Here is a 20,188-nt window from a genome sequence, read left to right as displayed (position 1 = left end):
TAACAACCTGGAACACTATAATTTATACCACACAAAGCATAAGAGACAAATTCATCATAAAGAACATGATCACAGATATACTACAATGACCTGTGATGACCTATGATGACCTGTGATGACCTGTGACAATATCTAATAAATGACAGACAATGACACATTATCGCAACATATTCAGAACAAGAGATCAACACTCCATGAAAGGAGGTGATGTTCACGGGTAGACAACACGACCGATGACAATCTGGGATCTCATTAAATACGGATGACGGACCATGTCATACCCTCTCCACGCCCATAACTCAGAAAAGGAAGTCTGTTCATACACCGAACTCCCCAGGATTTGCAATTAATACAATATGGTTCTTGCAGTGGTTTTACAAAGAAATGATTCCACACGCTGGTAGACACAGCTGAAGCTAAGAGAGCACTGTGTAATTCCTCCACGACAGAGATAGTGGGCCACATGTTGTGGCAGGGGATATATGGGATGCCAGTTAACCTCTCTGATGATGCAGCCGTGATAAGATTGAGTTCCACATGAGCGAGTCTCTTTGCTCCACCGCACACCTGGCTTACTTACCCAGGTGATTCCTATTCTGTTCCCATGGAAACGAAAAGATTTTGAGTTTTTTCCTCAACATTTGTGAAACAGACTTGTGAAACTTGACTTGCTGGTCAATCTGGAGCTTTAAGTATCTACCACACAAAACCATCAACAATATATTATTTCCACATTATTTCCAGAGATGCAGCTGTATGTGACACCTATTTCGAGGAGTGAGTGAGTGAGTGAGTGAGTGGACTTTTAGCGAATCATTCAGCAATATTCCAGCTATGTCAGAGCTTATAAAAAATCGAGTTTGTAAAAGGCATGTGCTAATCAACATCTCCTAAGGATGATTAATACACAATCAGCCTAGTTACATACTGAAACACTGGTTCTTTAAAAACTATGGGGCGGTGGGGTAGCCTAATGGTTAAAGCGTCCGCCTGTCATGACATCGATTCCCTACATGGGTATAATGTGTGAAGACCATTCCTGGTGTCCCCCGCTGTGATATTGCTAAAAGCAGTGTAAAACCTTACTCACTCACTCACTTAAAAAAAACTATTAGGTTTGTAGACAATGGGGGTTTAGGAGTTTAGTTTTACGCTGCACTCAGCAATATTCCAGCTATATGGCGGTTGTAGACAATGGATTCACAATTGAGCATACCTCTTAACAATGAATAATCAGACTTGTTGCCACTACCATCAGGGTCCACTTACACAATGCAATCTCAACACAACAACTATTGTAATTCTGTGTTGAGAGTATGGGAGTATAGTCCGGTCTGATTCTAATCGCAATCAACTTTGATACTTTTTTTCAACACTAAGTATCTGTAATATCAAAATACAGATGGTATTATAAATTTTCATTGTCAATTATAAAGATAACCTTAAGGTTCATCTGGGACCTCAGAAAGGTGAAATATCACAAGTATTCTTTCTGAGGTTGTGGTCACATTGAAGGCGTTAGGTTTTACTATAGTGCATGTATGGTTGATTGGTTGGTTGGTTTAATGTCTGAGCAATATTCTAGCTATATGGTGCCATCTGTACATAATTGAGTCTGGATCAGTGATCAACAGCATGAGTATTGATCTACATGATTGGGATATGATGACATGTGTCAACCAAGCCAGCGAGTCTGACCACCCACCCGATCGCGCTCGTCACCTTAAAACAACCATAGGTTGCTGAAGATCAATTCTAACCCGGATCTTCATGGGTGGGACTTCCTATGAAGATGATGTATCCATTATTAGAACTGACTCATCAAGGTATGTTTTCATCGTTAACATCATGACCACCTGCCAGTTATTTACAATCCACGTTATCCAACATCACAACAAGCCAACACCTCCAAACATACAGCTGACACAGATAGATACAGATATTCAGATACACAGCATGCATAATCATAGCATTTAATTCCTATGTCATAAATTCATATCATTACTCTGCAATTATCCACAAATGATCTAAACACATGACAATCAATTAATATTATCAGTCACAATCATCACACCTTCCTCAAATTTCCTTGTTTCAGGCATTCTAGACAACAAATTTCTTCCTGAAACAACCCAAAAGGCCAAGGTTCAAGTACAGGGGCTAAAAACATTAACAGGCAAAAAAATCAGTTTCGCAAACCACAAATACTGTCTGGAAAAAAAGTTGCAGGTTGCAGTAGGTGAGCATGCCCAGAATATAGAGGCAAAGAATTACCATGCCAGGCACAGAGGGCGACCACGTTTCTCCGCCACACCTCATGCCTTTCCAGTATTTGTAACAGACTCAATTTTCTGAGAATCGCTGATCGAAACCCTCCTCACCCCATGTGTGGCAGGGAATATTCATGGCTAGCAAAGCGTAACTCGTGGGGACGAACAAGCCATGCCGAACAAATCGAGAGCACCCAGTGGAACCTTTGTGAGGCTGGGGAGGGGGAGGCTGAGCCCACGCAGAACAAATTGCATGGCCGAAGCCATCAAGGGGAAAGACGTGTTCTGTGCAGTTCACTCAGCGATTTAACTTTGGTTCCTGGAGGAAAAATTGTTTCAGAGTTATAAATTGTATTGGAAGTTTGTGAATTTGAGTGAGTGAGCGAGTGAGTTGGGTTTTACATCGCTTTTTGCAATATTCATGCAATATCACGGCGGGGGACACCAGAAATGGGTTTCACACATTGTCCCATTGTGAATTTGAGACAAACAGGGAAGTATAATGAGTGAGTGAGTGAGTGAATTTGGTTCATCATTCAAAAAAGGCTTTCATGGGAGATTATCACAAAGGTGAGATCATCCCTACAATTAAATCACATGTCAATGCATTGCAGGCCATCGTGACATCATCAGTTTCTATGACATCACAGTCAAATGACATCACTCATCATTTGACCACTGAGGTTGGTCAGCAGAACTATTTTCACTGAAGATACAGGTTGTTGTTACCAGCTACTGGTGAGAATCTGGAAAGGTTGGAAGACTGATCTTGGATGATAAACAGAATCTTACCCTCTGGTCTTTTCTATAAAATATTCCCAAGTGAGATTCTTCATTCAATCTTTCAAGACACAGACTTACATATACATATTCAGTAACCATTAATGTTTGGCTGTAACCATGGACACCACACAAACATATTGTTTTCATTTAGTGGACAAGCCCACCTTCAGTTTTGCACACCAAAAATTGAATGCATGGATTTTTGAATGAAGTTTTTAAAAACTTGGGCTTTTTGAAGGGATTACTTCAAATTTACCATAACAACATATTTTCCCATTACATATATCACATCCTGTTTACCCACAATAAATAGGAACATCTACTCAACTAGGGTGTGTGAGTGAGTGAGTATGGTTTTATGCCGCTTTTAGCAATATGACAGCAGAGTGAATTGGTTTCACACACCCAGATTTGGGCGTGATGAGCTATAACCACCAGGCTACCCACCAACCCCTACCAGACAAAAAGCTGAATAGAAATTGTCAAAGCTGACAATGGAACATCCCAGTCGATAAACTCAAAAACAGTTCATTCAGACATCAAGCATTGAATTTTTTTCAAAATAAAGTAAAAAAAACAAAAAACCAAAACACGATCCCCAAATCATAGCCACTACCTCTCTGATAACACAAGCATAAGTACCCGCAACATGAAGTATCTACACGTTTCCTATAACAGGAAGATATTTTGTATACATATTCCACGAATGGTGATAACCAGCCATATACCCTCCTCCGTATACCCCCACACTGGGGGGCTCTAATCCCTGACATCCCTCCTACTTAACGGATTCCCATTCGCATGCAGATCTCTAATTAAATTAGAGTCAACATTTTCCTTATGTGCTGTATCAAGCTGTTTACGTCTATCTTTCCTGGTACGTTTTTTGCTGAAACAGGCTTAAAATAACTGATCACATTACTCACAGAATTTCTCAGTTTTCACCATCTTTGCTAATGGGATCAAGTCCAATTGCTGGAGCACACTTAGCTGTGAAAAAAATGTTGCAACAGGCTTGGGTTACTGGTGTATATACCTATCATAACACTGCATTTTGTTGAGGGGATACGCAACAGGTATTGGTTACACTGTTAATCCGTTGTATAAATAAGTGTGTTTGCGATATGTTTTGCAAAGGTGAGTGTTGAGGTGTTTATTTTCAATATTCTCAACTGGTACTGAAGCTTTGCGGTTGAATTGTATGGGCTATGTTTTAGAGAATTACTGAGTGATTTGAATTTAATGTTGCTTGGAACAGTATTTCAGTATTGCTGTTTATCAGTTTGGTGTGAGCGGAATGCCCACAGTGCAGGTCGTAGATATTCTTGACTTTGGTGGGGTGGTGGGGTAGCCTTGTGGTTAAAGCGTTCGGTCGTCATTCAAAGAACCTATTTCCCATATGGGATACAATGTGTGAAGCCCACTTCTGGTGTCCCTTGCGGTCATATTGCTAAAAGCGGCGTAAAACTAGACTCATTCACTCATGTCATGGTGAAAGGATGGTGGAGATGGTGCTGGTCAAAGACATGCAACTGGAGGCGGGAATTTGATTCCACAATCGTAATATTCTGGCACATCTAAGAGATACAACTCTGTACTGTAAATGGGACATGATGAATGAGTGACCATGAGTGAGTGAGTTCATCAGTGATTGTCTGAATGCATAATTTGAGTTGAGTGAGTGAGTGAGTTTAGTTTTACACCACACTCAGCAATATTCCAGCTATATGGCAAGCGGTCTGTAAATAATTGAGTCTGGACCAGACAATCCAGTGATCAACAGCATGAGCATCGATCTACACAATTGGGAACCGATGACATGTGTCAACCAAGTCAGCAAGCCTGACCACCCGATCCCGTTAGTTGCCTCTTACGACAAGCATGGGTACTGAAGATCAATTCTAACCTGGATCTTCACGGGTCGAGTTGAGTTGAGAGCATGAGTGAGTGAATGGTTCTGTGAGTTGGGATAAGTGAATCATTAAGTCAGTGGAACCTGTATCCTACCAGTCAGCAATCTCCAAGCTGGATCAGGGCAAACAGTAAATATTTCAACCAAAGGCAAATCAATGGTTGACAGCATAAGCACCACCACCATCATGATATGACAACAATCGTTCCACACCAAAATGACATCATCCATACTTTCAGTTGGCTCTTATCACAAGAAATCATGAGGAAATGAAGACCAGTCTTGCTTGGAATTCCAGCAGGGATTATTCTTGACAGACAGCATTCAAATGACACCATCAAACCCAAACATCATCACCCAGATATCCTATCCAGAGCAATGCCAAATCTCAACACCTTCCATGTTTTAGGAAAGCTTCCAACTCTGATAAACACAACATCAACAGTCTAGCGAAAACGAGAAATTTTATGTCACCTTCATAAATCAGGTAGTTCCATGCGTGCCCAAGTGCGAGTTCATCGAGGACTTTCTTATACTTCACGCTGAATTAAAATACGTTTTTCCAACACATGCAAGATCCATCTGGGAGAGCCCAGCTCGAAGCCATTATCATGCTACCATGTGTTTTGCAAAATCATAAAAATGCCGACTTGTCTAGTTAGGGCTTATTTACAGACAAGCTTCCAGCACCATTTGTCGTTTATCAATTCAGACGTTTACTCCTACGTTTACTCCTACTTTTAAGACTTCCTGTTACCAAGCTCGGATATATGGTTAATTACAAGCAAGACTTCCTCCCTCTTCACGAGATATACAACGATATCCCAGTTGCTAAGGACGATACTTGGATCGGACACAGCTGAAGAGAGGCGACTGTGAAGATGCCAGGCAGATTTTTGGGGATTTCGGTGCATCAATTCTTGGCAGTGCTTTTTTGTCCATTTTTTGACTTGACATACACTACATGGCGTACATGTGTTTGAGTGATTTTCTAGCACAACAACGTTGTAAACAATATGACGTAAGACAGGGTGCTATATTCCCTCCCACTGGGTCAAGCTAACTGTGATGGAAAATAAATCCTGCATGAAATTCCCCAAAGAAAATAACTTGTCATTTACGAAAACATCATAAATCCTCAATAAGAAAGTACCACCGTGGGTGGGTAGGCTTGCCTTGTCTCATGATGCCAGCAGCCATAATCCTGCCGGGTTACACAGACCTATAAATAATTCAGTCTAGACAACGCAAACCAGCGGTTGATAGCATGAACATCCAACCTTGCTGTCAGTCATTCACACATTGTGACTACCTGATCATTATCGCTCTTTAGCAATGCGGGCATTAGGGTAACCTCGTGGTTAAAGCTTTGGCTCATCATGCCGAAGACCCGGGTTCGATTCCCCACGTGGGTACAATGTGTGAAGCCCCGCTGTGATATTGCTGGAATTTTTGCTCGAAGCGGCGTAAAACTAAACTCACTGGCTCAAGCTATACAACCACTGACTGTCACAATCAACATCTAGACCAGACAGTTCATGGTAGCAACGATACTGTAATTCTTTGTTCTGTTTGTTTAATCTTGTTATTTGCCTGTAGTCTGTAAAATTTCCAGTCTTCACCTGACAATCCAGTGAAAGACATTATGAACAATTATTTATGCAAATGGGATATGATGATATGTCTGTCTCACAGTCCCTGAATGGCATTATTTCCCTTCCATGAAGCCCTTTCTGCAATCCTAAAACCCTAATTGAAGCAAGGTTCTGAATGTCCAAACTCATTGAGTCTTCTTTTCAATTTAACATGGAACTATTTGTTTCTTTCAAAATATATATATATTCAGTGACTGAGCATCGGTCTATAACCAAGTCAACAAGCCTGACCATTTAATCCTGTTAGGGCAACAGAGGACCAATTCTACTCTGCACCTACGCTGGGTAAGCATGGAGTACAGCAGAACTTAGACATGCAGGAACACCTGATGGGCAGTGGGGAAACCTAATGGCCAAAGTCTTCATTTGTTATGCATTCACAGGGGTACAATGTGTGAAGCCAATTTCTGGTGTTCCCCACCATGATATTGCTCGAATATTGCTAAAAGTGGCACTTAATGGAAATTCACTCACTTCAAAAATGCAAATTTATAGGTAATACCTGAATGATTGGCATGATCAATACAGTCACTCAAGTGATGACCATTCTGAATTAAAAAAATTTGAGTGGGTTTTCGTTCCTTCTTGAGAATCTGTCAGACATCAAGATAATAAAATATTTTAAGATAAAGGTGATTAAATTGTACTCTCAATCAGGAGAACACAATGAAGAATAATCATCCTCATCATTAATGTCCTGCTCAAAATTAGTCTTTACAATTTTTTCATGATTCAAGACAAAATTAGTCTTTACAAGAGTCGCTACACGTCTTCTTTATCAACACCAAGTCAGAATTCTTCATACTTATCTACTCCATCGGTACACAAACTGCCACACAAACAGCAATCCATGAGATTCTCCAAACATTTTCTGCTCAATCCAGAACCATACACATTCTTCAAAATAAAATATAGAAAATATATTTTGTACTGGCATCAGAATGTCCATTTTCAGAAACAAAATCTTTCTTCTGCCCTAATTGGGGTTTCCCAATAATTAACTGATTTCAACACAATTTAATTTTCAAAATGTGAAAAGTTGTTACCAACTTTGAGAACAATCTCTAAATAATGTTTATGATCATCTCCTACTAAGACAGAAAATAATCTCTACCAGAGAAGACTGACTGACTGAGTTTTGTGTTTTTTACGCCGCTTTTAGCAATATTCCAGCAACATCACGGCGAGGGACACCAGAAATGGGCTTCACACATTGTACCCATGTGGGGATTCGAACCCGGGTCTTCAGCGTGACGAGCCAATACCAGAGAAGACCAATAATTTTGATAGCAACAAACTACCACATTTAAAGTGAAAAGGAGCCCCAATAAGACTGGAGTGAAAAATCTAGACTTTGTTCAAAACACATCATTATAGTCAAGGCAAGGATGAAGGGAAGGTAATATGGTTCACAGACTCTGAAACAGCCTAGTATCCATTTCCTCAAGCCGTAACAATTTCCATTTGTCATATGAGCGAAATATTCGCAAGCACGACGTTAACCCAATTTCACCTCACCTCACCAGAATAATACAAAGCTGATTTATATCCCATTGCTGTTTTCATTTAGCAGAATATTTTCCAAGCCAAATGTGTATTTTATAGAATCAAAGACAATCCCATATCACCATGCTCATTGCATCTTGCGATCCTGATGGAACACGTCATTATCATAGGAGTCCTGGCTAGCCCTTGTTGGCTGCCCCATCAAAACACTCATATTGTACCAAACAAAGCCTGTGTCGTGTTTCAAACCTTTCATGAAATGTATAACAAGACGATCCCCTATGCAGGTGAAGAGAATAATATGCTTGAAATGCATACCTTATTAGCGTGCTCGTCTCTGATCTTCCCAACATCCTCAACCCACTGCAGCCAACATATCACCGACCATTCAGGTGTGGCATTTTATTTCCACACACAAATCTATCTTTCACCAGAACCTTTCATGCATAAAGTGAGCGTTTCAAATTTCAGTTTATTCTAGAGCTTCATCATTGCGCTACCTGCTGTTGGTGCTTCAACTTGCCTGTACCAGGGATATCACGTGGATGGCTGTTGGAGCGACAGGCCATTGAAACAATGAGGCTATCAGTTAAACGCGTGTCATGGATTATGTATTTGGGAAATCAAGAGGGTTAAGAATACACGAAAACTTATAGCTGTAGCTCATTAGCTTTGTGTTTGTAAACCATAAACATTAAACAGCGTATACAAGTTTTAAAATGATTTTTTAATGTTGCAAGGAACAATATCCGTTTCAATTTCAATGGTCATACCGTGAGAACAGTAAGAAGAATCTATAGAATATCATATATTTCCATGGCAACCATGATGTATAATGATCCTGTGAAGCCTATTGTGTTTACAGCCTATCCATCCCCTAAGGGTCAATTGATGAAGAAACCTATTGGTAACAACTAGCTGACAATGTATATGTAATATTCTGTAACAACCTGTCAATGAAGAAGATCACCAGGCTTAAAGGTACTCAGAGACACCTCAGATACTATCAACAGTTTTCACATTATTTGGGGGAGAACATTGTACCTCAAATATATATAGAGAGGATATTATATGAGTGCCCATGTCATACTATGTTTACGACACGAGTGCCTAAATGTTGGTATTTCCCGGCCAATATAATATTCTGTTTATTACCGAAGTCGTCAAATTGAGGAAGATAACCCAAATCTACTTTCAAACATAGGCTGGCTACCCGCCATTGCCGCATGTAGAACGCAAGTCACAGAAGAAACGTGACGTCATAGCATTATTCATGACGTCACGTCACCATGACAAAGAGATATTTTGCCCTAGGGCATCGTATGAAAAATATGAACCCCGATATGTTCGCCCTCGTAGGTAATAAATATATATCTTGGGAAAACTAAATCTCAGTAACACTTTATCTCAGGAAAAATGTATCTTGGGAACATTGTATTTCAGCTCAGTATTTCACTGTACCTGAAGAGTGAGTGAGTGAGTTTAGCAATATTCTAGCTATATCGCTGCGGTCTGTAAATAATCGATTCTAGACCAGACAATCCAGTGATCAACAGCATGAGCATTGATCTACGCAATTGGGAACCGATGACATGTGTCAACCAAGTAAGCGAGCCTGACGACCTGATCCTGTTAGTCGCCTCTTACGACAAGCATTGGTTACTGAAGATCAATTCTAACCTGGATCTTCACGGGTCTGTACCTGAAGAACATTCTAGCTCTATTCTATGTTGTCGAGAACGGAATCACTAGATCACTGTAGCTAAGGAAAATTGTATTTGGGGCTTTGTGTCTCAGAGACATTGTATCTCAGGAACACTATCTCAAGAATGTTGTCTCTCAGAAACATGGATTCTCTAGGCCATTAGAGCTCATTAAAATTGTATCTCTGGAAATCTCAGGAGCATTGTATCTCTGGAACATAACATCTCAAGAACACAGGATGTCAGTAACACTATTTCAGGAACATTTTATCTCAGGATGGAATGAGCATGCATAGTTCTACACTGCTTTTAAACTGTTCTTTCTATACATGGTATATGCTAAAGAAGTCTAGTGTTGTTAAAAAAAGTTATCAAAATATTGAACCTGGCTTTGAGTGAAAAAGGACTGCTTCAACCACCAATCCATATCTTCATGTTCATATGCAAGGGATTTGTGACAAGTTTGTTTAACTTTTTCAAGAGAAAAATCAGTAAAGGTTCGTTCTCATGGAGCAACTTGCAGTAACAACTTTTAGCATCCAACACAGTTGCAATCTCGGAACACCCCAGTCTTAACGATTTGAAATTGCATGCAACTAGTTGCAGCCAATTTGTAAAACATAGGACGCATCCTAATTACCACTTAACATTGCAGGATCTCGACCAATGAAATCGCTTAGATCTGTGTCCACTTCAGAGTAACGTCCCTTTGAGCTGACATGATGTTGGAAAAAATTCATCTCAACAGAGACTAAACTGAATGGTGTTTTGCCCGAGAATCCAGTTGCAAACCTACACTGATTTCAGCTTTCTTTTCTTCTTTTTCAGTGACTATGATGTAAATACTAACATTGGTGAATGAGTTAATTTTAGAGTCACATCCACAATATCTCAGCTCAGCAATATTCCAGCTATATGGCGGCGGTCTGTAAATTGACATCAGACAATCCAGTGATCAACAGCATTTCTTCTTGGGAACCGACTTTGAACCAAGTCAGCTTAAACTGTGGTCCCGTTAGTCGCCTCTTACACAGCCAGGAGAATCAATGCACAAGAGTTGTATGCAACTTAATAAGTACACAGGAACCAAAGATGTTATGATCTTTGTTGTAACTACAAGCTGTACGCTACATGCAGTTACTACAAGTTGCACAGCGAGAGGTTACCTCAAGATCACAAAGTGTCCACTCCACATGGAGTTACCATACTTGCGGAACCAACACACACAGTATCAATCTGGACTAACTGTTTAATTGTAGAAGTGCCCTCGGCAACCTATATGACAGCTGTTTATAAATAATTGATTCTGAACCCAAGAGTGAGTGAGTCAGTTAGGTTGAGTTTTACTCTGCTTATTAGCAATATTCAAGCAATATCAGAGCAGGGGACACCAGAAATGGGCTTCACACATTGTACCCATGTGGGGAATTGAACCCACTCCTTCGGTGTGACAAGGGAACGCTTTAACCATTAGGCTACCCCAACAGGATTGAGACCCAAGAAACCAGTGAATGCGGGCAACAACGCATGTTGACTGGACACGACGACTATCTGCCAAGTCCCTGAAACTGACCACCTAATCCACAGAATCCCCTCTTTGGACAAGCGTAGGTTTCAGGGTACCAAATTAAACCTGGAATGTCCATGGTGACTGTTGCAAAACGGATGGTTGCAATCAGGATGAGTGAGGTATTTCATACCCACCGTTGTTGAATCCTGCACTGGTAAGGGATTTGATATATGGTGCTGTACATTCCTTGCCACCATTGCAATAAACCTTTTCAAGTGTACATCTTTTTAATTATTTTTAACCTGTTGAACAAAAAAAAATTCCACCAAAGGATGAAGGTATTTTGACAAATTTTTCTACAACACAAGTCTGTTTGGCCACATACCAAGAAAGACATGCAAAGTTGACCTGATAGCCCCCACGGTACCTACCAATTTCCATGGTTGCTCGATGCTGTTATACACAAGCATACCAAACAATTAAGACTTTGTCTAAAATGGAAATAAACAAAATCAAGCTTATGATGCCATCTTTAACTTTAAAACGTCTTCCGCAGAGTTAACCGCAATAATTCAACATCAGTCCACTTTCCATGGAATTCAATTACAGCAATGCTAATACATTTCGAAAATCAAACAGGACAATTCCCAAAATCTGCAAATTCAAACATGGCACATTCGCACCCCTTTTCAGAAATTCGAAAACATTGATTCCCATATTCAAAACCTCAATCTACATTTCCAATATTCGTCATCCTTAGACTGCATCACCCAACCTGCTAATATATTTCCTGCCCTGCTTGCATGCCATAATTTGGCTGACAATCAGCTGGCGGCCATGTTTTCTACATCACTTCAGTTCCTGAAATTCTGGAAGCTTGCCATCCTGCGGTGCCAGTGAAGCGCGAGGCTGTTTATGGTTGGCTGAACACAGAAGAAGTAGAATTACCTCTGGTGTGGAAAGGCTCACTGAACCGAACATAGACAAGATACAAATCCATATTCATTGGCAGGGAGGGACTGAGACGATGCTGGGGAACCTAAGAGGGGGGTCAGGGATGGAGGAGGGGGTGAGGTAAGGAAGAGGGGGGTGAGGGGAGAGATCATTGGAAATAGAAGGAATTATTGTTATAATTGAGGTCAATAAGCTAAAAGGTTTAATAGAATAGACGAAGTATGTATTTACTCAGGGGAAAGGAATATTGTATGCTGTCATTCGGTTGGGGTAAAAGATTAATTGCACTGTAGCTCACCTACATAAAAGGTTATTGATTGTTTGTTTGACACAGTGACGTGGATATTAGGACTAACAAAAGTTTGCTTGTTTGTTTGTTTCATGCCTCACACTCGGGATATTCCAGCTATGTAGCGGTCTGTAAATAATCGAGTCTGGGCCAGACAATCCAGTGATCACCAGCATCAGCATCGATCTACGCAATTAGGATACGATGACATGTGTCAACCAAGTCAGTGAGCCTTACCAACCAATCCCGTTAGTCACCTCTTAAGACAAGCAAGGGTAGCTGAAGACCATCTAACCCGGATTTTCACTGTTATTGTGGATATAGTGTTGCAACCAACAGGAACTTAAAATAACTTTTGCCCAATTTTTAAGACCTACACCAGTGTTTCTACTTCACAAGAATCACATTTAACTGTAAAAAATATTCTTTTGTCCACTGGGAATGATTATTTCAACTTCTGTTGAGTAGTACACACTGTATATAACAATGGGGCGGTGGGGTAGCCTAGTGGTTAAAGCGTTGGCTCGTCACGCCGAAGACCCGGGTTCGAATCGCCACATTGGTACAATGTGTGAAGCCCATTTCTGGTGTCCCCCGCCGTGATGTTGCTGGAATATTGCTAAAAGCGGTGTAAAACCAAACTGTCAGTCAGTCAGTGTATATAACAAAATTATGTTGGCAACTTTCAGACAATCCTTAAAATACTTTCCAAACAGTGGAAGTAAGAAAAGGGAGGTAACTGATGCTGTCTGTCAAATTTCCAACAGAAAGATTGTCATACCCCACAGGAAATTTTATATGAGGCTAAATTTTTTAGGATCTTTTTTAAGAAAAAACCTCAAACTCTCTTCCTCATGATTGGTTGCAATCCAACAATCTCATAAATGTTTGGACATTTCTTAGTCTCTTGAGACATTTGTGTTAATTTTACTCAACACGAATCGCCAACAATTACAAGTTACAAGTCGCTAGGTCCCTCATGTCGTCATGGCGACACGGACCTGTCACATGAGTTTAAGTCAGGTATGACTGGTCCAATATGCCTGTCAATCAATTTGTATCTGAAGATGTTTTGGGACACGACATAAAACTTGATCATTCTAGGATATGTAGGCTATAAGTTCAATGAAGACATAGCTTTCAGTTGAGACAGTTAACAATTCTTTCCATTGTCTTAACATTATTAACTGGAAATAAATATATATATGGTCAATAAGCTCATTCTGTCACGGTCATTGACAGTCATCAGATAAGATGATATGATTAGAGTGAGTGGCATAGGTGCTGGTCTGGAGGTCACGGTTAGATGAATGTGTTTGAAGTTCCAGTTGGTGGGGTGGGTGGGTGGGTGAGTGAGTGAGAGTGAGTGAGTGAGTGAGTGAGTGAGTGAGTGAGTGAGTGAGTGAGTGAGTGAGTGAGTGAGTGAGAGAACAACATAAAAACATTTTCTAAATTTAGACAAACATCTAATTAATCATGAGCAACCTTATCAAGCTGATATCAATCTGTTTCTACCAAAAAATTATACATAAAAATTAGTCGTAAACATACAGTATCATATATCCATCCTTCAGTTCTGTCATCAACACTGTTAACTTGAACAAAACATTTGTTAAACAGCACATTTTATTTGCTCTGCGACTCAGTTTAAGTCTAGCTGTGAACTACAAGTTTAATATAAACAAACACAACAATGTTTCAGCGCTTCAAACCGAACTGCCATGACACTGACCAACTGTATGCAACACGACGGGGATCAATTCTACATGTACTAATTTCTAGGTTACATAACCTCTCCGCGCACAAGCTTACCAAGCAAGTGATAACAACGTGGTAGTCATTTATGTCCTGCCATCCCTCGAGTCAATACCAGCCCTACAGCAGAACGCAGCACGCATAGCAGAACAATGTGCATTTAAGCTTGGCATCAGTTACCAAGGTTTTGCATCTGTGGGTGCAGTGATGCAAGGAAATGAGTTGCAAAAATAAACCCTCGATGGAGCGAAGAATTCTTCGGTGATGTTGGTGGGAGCAGGCGACTGACAATGGCCAAAACCTTGGTAAATGTTATGATTCTCGCTGTGGGAGAATTTTACGTGCTGTGTTGCTGCAAAAACAGGAATTGGTTCTGTAACTTTTCATGTTGTTGTTAATATGTTGTTTGGGGACATGTAAGTTCAGGGGGAAATATATACATCATTGTTTTTTATCAACAGGTATCTCAAACAATATTCTGTGAGTGAGTGAGTGAGTGAGTGAGTGAGTGAGTGAGTGAGTGAGTGAGTGAGTGAGTGAGTGAGTGAGTGAGTGAGTGAGTGAGTGAGTGAGTGAGTGAGTGAGTGAGTGAGTGAGTGAGTGAGTGAGTGAGTGAGTGAGTGAGTGAGTGAATTTCATTCATCATTCAAAAAAGACTTCCATGGGAGATTATCACTGAGGTGAGTGGGGGAACTACATACTCATCTTCCACACGTGCCCGCAAAGGATATTGTGGACGTGTCTTGTACGTCAATCCACCCAACCAGACAATCCTAGCATCCTGGGGGCCTGTCTACCTCCAACATCCCCACAAACAGACAACCCCAGGATATTAGGGACCAGTTCTACTCCCACTTGTCCCAGTCAAGCTTAAAGTCTCTGCTCAATGGTAAATTTTCTACAATTGTAAAATTTCTTTTGGGTTCCAATGGTTCCAAGCTATTTCCGACACCAAGCCATAGTTTAAAAATATCCATAACATTATCTTGACAATGTGAAATTTGAAATAAAAGACACAAAATGATAATTCATACATATAATAGATGACAGCTATGTCTATGTTTATGACTATTTAATCATTAACAGCAAAATCAAGAATTTATGAATTATTTCCCCAGATTTAATGTCTTAAATTAAAAAATTGTCAGCAAAAGCATGAACAGAAAATATTGTGAATGAGTGAGCCAATGAGTAACAAGGAGACAAGCTGGAGACCTAATGTTTAATGACATTCCCACCAAACTCATTCATAAGATCTTAGTTCTCGCTACCACTGGACACAGACCTGAAGATAACCCAGTACATATCATGTCACAATGACCATTCATCTGACCAATCAGAACTTTCTTAACAGACAGGTAAAATATATTTTGTATTATCTATAGTTTTTTTCATTTAAATGCTCGTTTTAATCTATAACTGTGAAAATCTTGCTGTTTTTACTGTCCCTTGTTCTGAGTTAATGTGTCACAAAATTTTAATGTATAACTTGTGTTAGTCACGACATAGATGAAATACTGCCGATGTAACTTAAAGTCCTAACTCACTCACTCAGATAGTGTTGGTTGATTTGTTATTTAACGCCGCACACAGCAATATTCCAGGTATATGATGGCAGTCTGTAAATAATCAAGTCTGGATCAGACAAGCCAGTGATCAACAGCATGAGCATCCACACAATGGGATACGGTGACATGTGTTAACCATGTCAATGAGCCTGACCACCCAATCCCGTTAGTTAGATCCCTTTTTACAGCATGAACTCAGATGGGGAAAGTGACAGACCAAATGTGTTTTCTGATCATGCAGACCTGAAACGGTTAACACAACGTACTCCAAGCATCATTTACCAGTGGTATGACAAGATTACATCATTTGAAATGGAAGAGCCTTTTTGTGGGAAGTACTTCCTTTCAATCTCAGACATTCCAGAATTTTTTATGGTTCAGTTTTTACATCTCAAATCAATATTTTTCAAAGCATCGTCTGGAATGGAAGTTGTCAGTTTAAATTTAGTGCCTCAAGCTTGGGGAAGCTGAGTTCTGATTGCCGAATGTCAAGTTCATTGGTCAGAAAGTTGGTGAAAGGTAGTTCTGACAGTAGTGACAGTAATGGCATTTCCTCAGATCTCTGTTTATTGTCTGTAAGGACAAAGATATAATTATAATGAGATTGAATTACCACAGGGAGACAAGTTGAGGGTACTAGGGAACTATACTAACTGGGGACGTAGCCTTCTTGGAGATTCCCACAATGGGACAAACAAGTGGAACAGGGGACATAGCCTTCATGGAGATTCCCACAACGAGACAGGCAAGGGGTAATGGGGAAGTAGCCTTCTTGGAGATTCCCACAATGGGACAGGCAAGGGGTACTGAGGACATAGACTTCTTGGAGATTCCCACAATGAGACAGGCATGGATTACTGGGGAAGTAGCCATCTTGGAGATTCCAATAATGGGACAGGCAAGGGGTACTGGGGACATAGCCTTCTACGAGATTCCCACAATGAGACAGGCAAGGGGTACTGGGGATGTAGCCTTCTTGGAGATTCCCACAATGAGACAGGCAAGGGGTACAGGGGAAGTAGCCTTCTGGGAGATTCCCACAATGAGACAGGCAAGGGGTACTGGGGATGTAGCCTTCTTGGAGATTCCCACAATGAGACAGGCAAGGGGTACTGGGGATGTAGCCTTCTTGGAGATTCCCACAATGAGACAGGCAAGGGTACTGGGAGGGAGTAGCCTTCTTGGAGATTCCCACAATCAGACAGGCAAGGGGTACTGGGGATGTAGACTTCTTGGAGATTCCCACAATGGGACAGGCAAGGGGTACTGGGGAAGTAGCCTTCTTGGAGATTCCCACAATGAGACAGGCAAGGGGTACTGGGGATGTAGCCTTCTTGGAGATTCCCACAATGAGACAGGCAAGGGGTACTGGGGAAGTAGCCTTCTTGGAGATTCCCACAATCAGACAGGCAAGGGGTACTGGTGATGTAGACTTCTTGGAGATTCCCACAATGGGACAGGCAAGGGGTACTGAGGATGTAGCCTTCATAGAAATGTTCACAAGGCGACAGGGGAAACTGGAAAAGCTACCACAGGCTCATTACAACCAGTGAAACCACAAAATGAGCTTCACATATTTTACCAAGTTGGTGAATCGACCTTCAACCCGAAACCAACCAATGTTCACCAGCCTTCTCATCATTACAGAAATTCTTGAAAGACTGCGATCAGATGAAGGTCTTAAATCCCAAAGTCTTGTAAAGGTCCATAACTCTTTGATGCCTGACGAAATAGATCACAGCGCCTCAATTACCATGATGTCTTCTAGAGATATATCTCATTCATCACACTAAAAGTGCAGCACCACCACCCATCAGCCAGAAACCACCTTCAGTTTCTTTAGAATTAGACTGATACATTCCTAAGCCTGCGACATGAAGCAATTGCTCCGTTCCGCAACTTGATGTGCCCTATAAACTAGGGTTAGACTCTTACGGAAAAGGGTCTTACAAGACTTTTTTATACCGAGCCTTAAGAACTTTCATGGATGACACAAAAAGAAGTGCCCCCTTGTGTATACTATGCAAGATATCAAAGGGACTAACGTCATCGGCGCTTCTTATTTTCTGTTCCAGTTGTTCAAATTATTATCATTGAAAGGTCATTGTTTTTATTTTATAGGTCATTGATTTTTACTAATCTATCAGAATGAGCCTAAAACTATATATGGGTTGCTCAATATGTTTTCTTTTCATTTGGCATTCAATTATTTGGGTCAGTTTAAGAAAAAATACATGCCTCTTCTGTATAAAGGCAGATTAACACATAATCTCTGAAAATATATGTAATTTCAAAAGAAAGAAGCATCCACATGTTTATTGAAAACCAGACCAAGTCAGTCTGCGAAAATTCTAAACCTCCTTCATATGGAGGGCAGCATGAGCTGGTGGGAGAGAAAATAATATGGCTTGTGATATAAGCATTTTGACATAGTGATATGATCTATATGGGTTGGTATATTAAAAAATACATAAATAAGTGTTCGTTTGGGTTTTATCAATAATTGATAAAATTAAAATCTTCCAGCTACGGCTAATGTAGACAAAACTAATATTTCTAAAATGCTATTTGTCACCGAATGAACTCTCATTGTTTGGCATTACTATTGTTCAAAATATCAGTTTGTACTCATGCTATGAGATCGTCTCCAATAAAAAGGTGATGAAAGATAATGTATAGTATTATTTTTTACTTGAAAAAAATAAAATTGATGAGAAATGTTAAAAAATAATGCTAAAAGATAATGCCATTGTATTGCAGTACCGGTATGCATCACAATACTGATTTTAGTAACGCAATACAATATTCCAGGTAGTAACCATGCCAGCCTACGTAACCATGGTAACACGTATATGTCTTTACTTCTCTGAAGCCTTTGTCTTCTTTCAAAAAGATCTGCAGTGGCCAACGACTGCACACAATGCATGTGATCAATAATAGTTTTAAAAAGTTATTACTTATTTCAGTTGGCAGCAATTTTTTCAGTCCCACCGTTTTCAGTTTTTTGTAGATCCATCAAATATTAGCCAGTTTAGGGGATAAAAATATATTTCAACCATTTTCTTAGTGTATATATAATATTTTTTTAAACTTCAGTTAGTTGAATCAGTGGTCTGACAAATAGTGTAAGTGTTGCCTTCGGGCAGGCTTCACAAAACACAAAACAAGTACCGGGTCCTAACAAAACAGGTTATATCATGGTATGTCAGCTTGATGTTTGAGGAGCCCAAGTGAGTGAGTGAGTGACTTTAGTGTTACGTCGCACACAATATTCCAGCTATATGGCAGCGGTCTGTAAACAACTGAGTCTGGACCAGACAATCAATGATCAACAGCGTGAGCATCGATCTACACAATTGGGAACTGATGACATGTGTCAACCAAGTCAGCGAACCTGACCACCCGATCCCGTTAGTCGCCTCTTACAACAAGCATGGGTTACTGAAGGTCAATATTCTAACCCAGACCTTAACGGGTGAGGAGCCCTAGGGGGCGGTGGGGTAGCCTTGTGGTTAAAGTGTTTGATCCTCACGAAGAAGGCCCAGGTTAGATTCACAACATGGGTACAATGTGTGAAGCCCAGTTCTGGTGTTCCCTGCCGTGATATTGCTAGAATATTGCTAAAAGCGGCGTAAAACTAAACTCACTCACTCAGCGGAGTAACCCAAAGAGATGCAGGTCGGAGGAGTTAACCACTTTGGTAAAACCAACAATCATGGGCATGGGTATGTGACATTGAGCATGAACTGATGAGGTGCGTGCATCATCAGTCATGTGGAGTCGAGCTTCCAACTTCCAATCCATTTCAGTCGATTCCTACAAGGTGAATAGATTGTTAGAGACCAACTCAAACAAAGGCCATTGAGACACATACATAGCGATCTGTGTACCAATTTGATCGTCACTCCATAAAGTGATTTTAGCAATTTGACAATCGTAACTCCAATCCTTTAACACAGACTTACGACAATCATTTATTACTCAGGTTGTTTTGTACAATCGCACCCTGGGTTCAACAACAGAAAGTGATCTTAGTGATCTCACAATCATAATTCCCATATTTTAGCGCAGACTTACGACAGTCGTAGCACTTAGGTTGTCATGTACAACAACATCATTGGTTCACCTGCACAAAGTCATATTAGCGATATGATAGTTGTAAGCCCCGTACTTTACCACAGACTTACGACATTCGTAGCACTCAGGTTGTCTTGAACAATTTCACCCTTGGTTCAGCAGCATACATCACTTTGTGCTCCGATGATCGTAATTCCCACAACTTA

At 40.4% G+C, this 20,188-nt stretch overlaps 2 protein-coding genes across 2 annotated transcripts in view; one reads left to right on the top strand and one right to left on the bottom strand.

Moving 5' to 3' along the window:
- The window catches only part of LOC124287047, a 77,287-nt gene that overhangs the window by 46,068 nt on the left and 11,031 nt on the right, over positions 1-20,188 (bottom strand).
- On the top strand, positions 16,591-17,458 carry LOC124287087. The gene is made up of 2 exons (XM_046723565.1): positions 16,591-17,064; positions 17,111-17,458. The coding sequence occupies exons 1-2, from the start codon at positions 16,591-16,593 to the stop codon at positions 17,456-17,458; spliced, it is 822 nt and encodes a 273-aa protein (XP_046579521.1).

The sequence above is a fragment of the Haliotis rubra genome, unplaced genomic scaffold, assembly GCF_003918875.1.
Source record: "Haliotis rubra isolate DU_JTF1 unplaced genomic scaffold, ASM391887v1 Scf4, whole genome shotgun sequence".
NCBI lineage: Eukaryota > Metazoa > Mollusca > Gastropoda > Lepetellida > Haliotidae > Haliotis > Haliotis rubra.
This window is presented reverse-complemented; position numbering and strand designations above follow the sequence as displayed.

Excerpts from the sequence above, each read along its gene's own strand:
- LOC124287087 (XM_046723565.1), top strand. The coding sequence starts at position 16,591 with ATGGGACAAACAAGTGGAACAGGGGACATAGCCTTCATGGAGATTCCC. Across the intron at positions 17,065-17,110 it reads CCACAATGAGACAGGCAAGG|GCAAGGGGTACTGGGGATGT; the intron begins GTACTGGGAGGG and ends ACAATCAGACAG.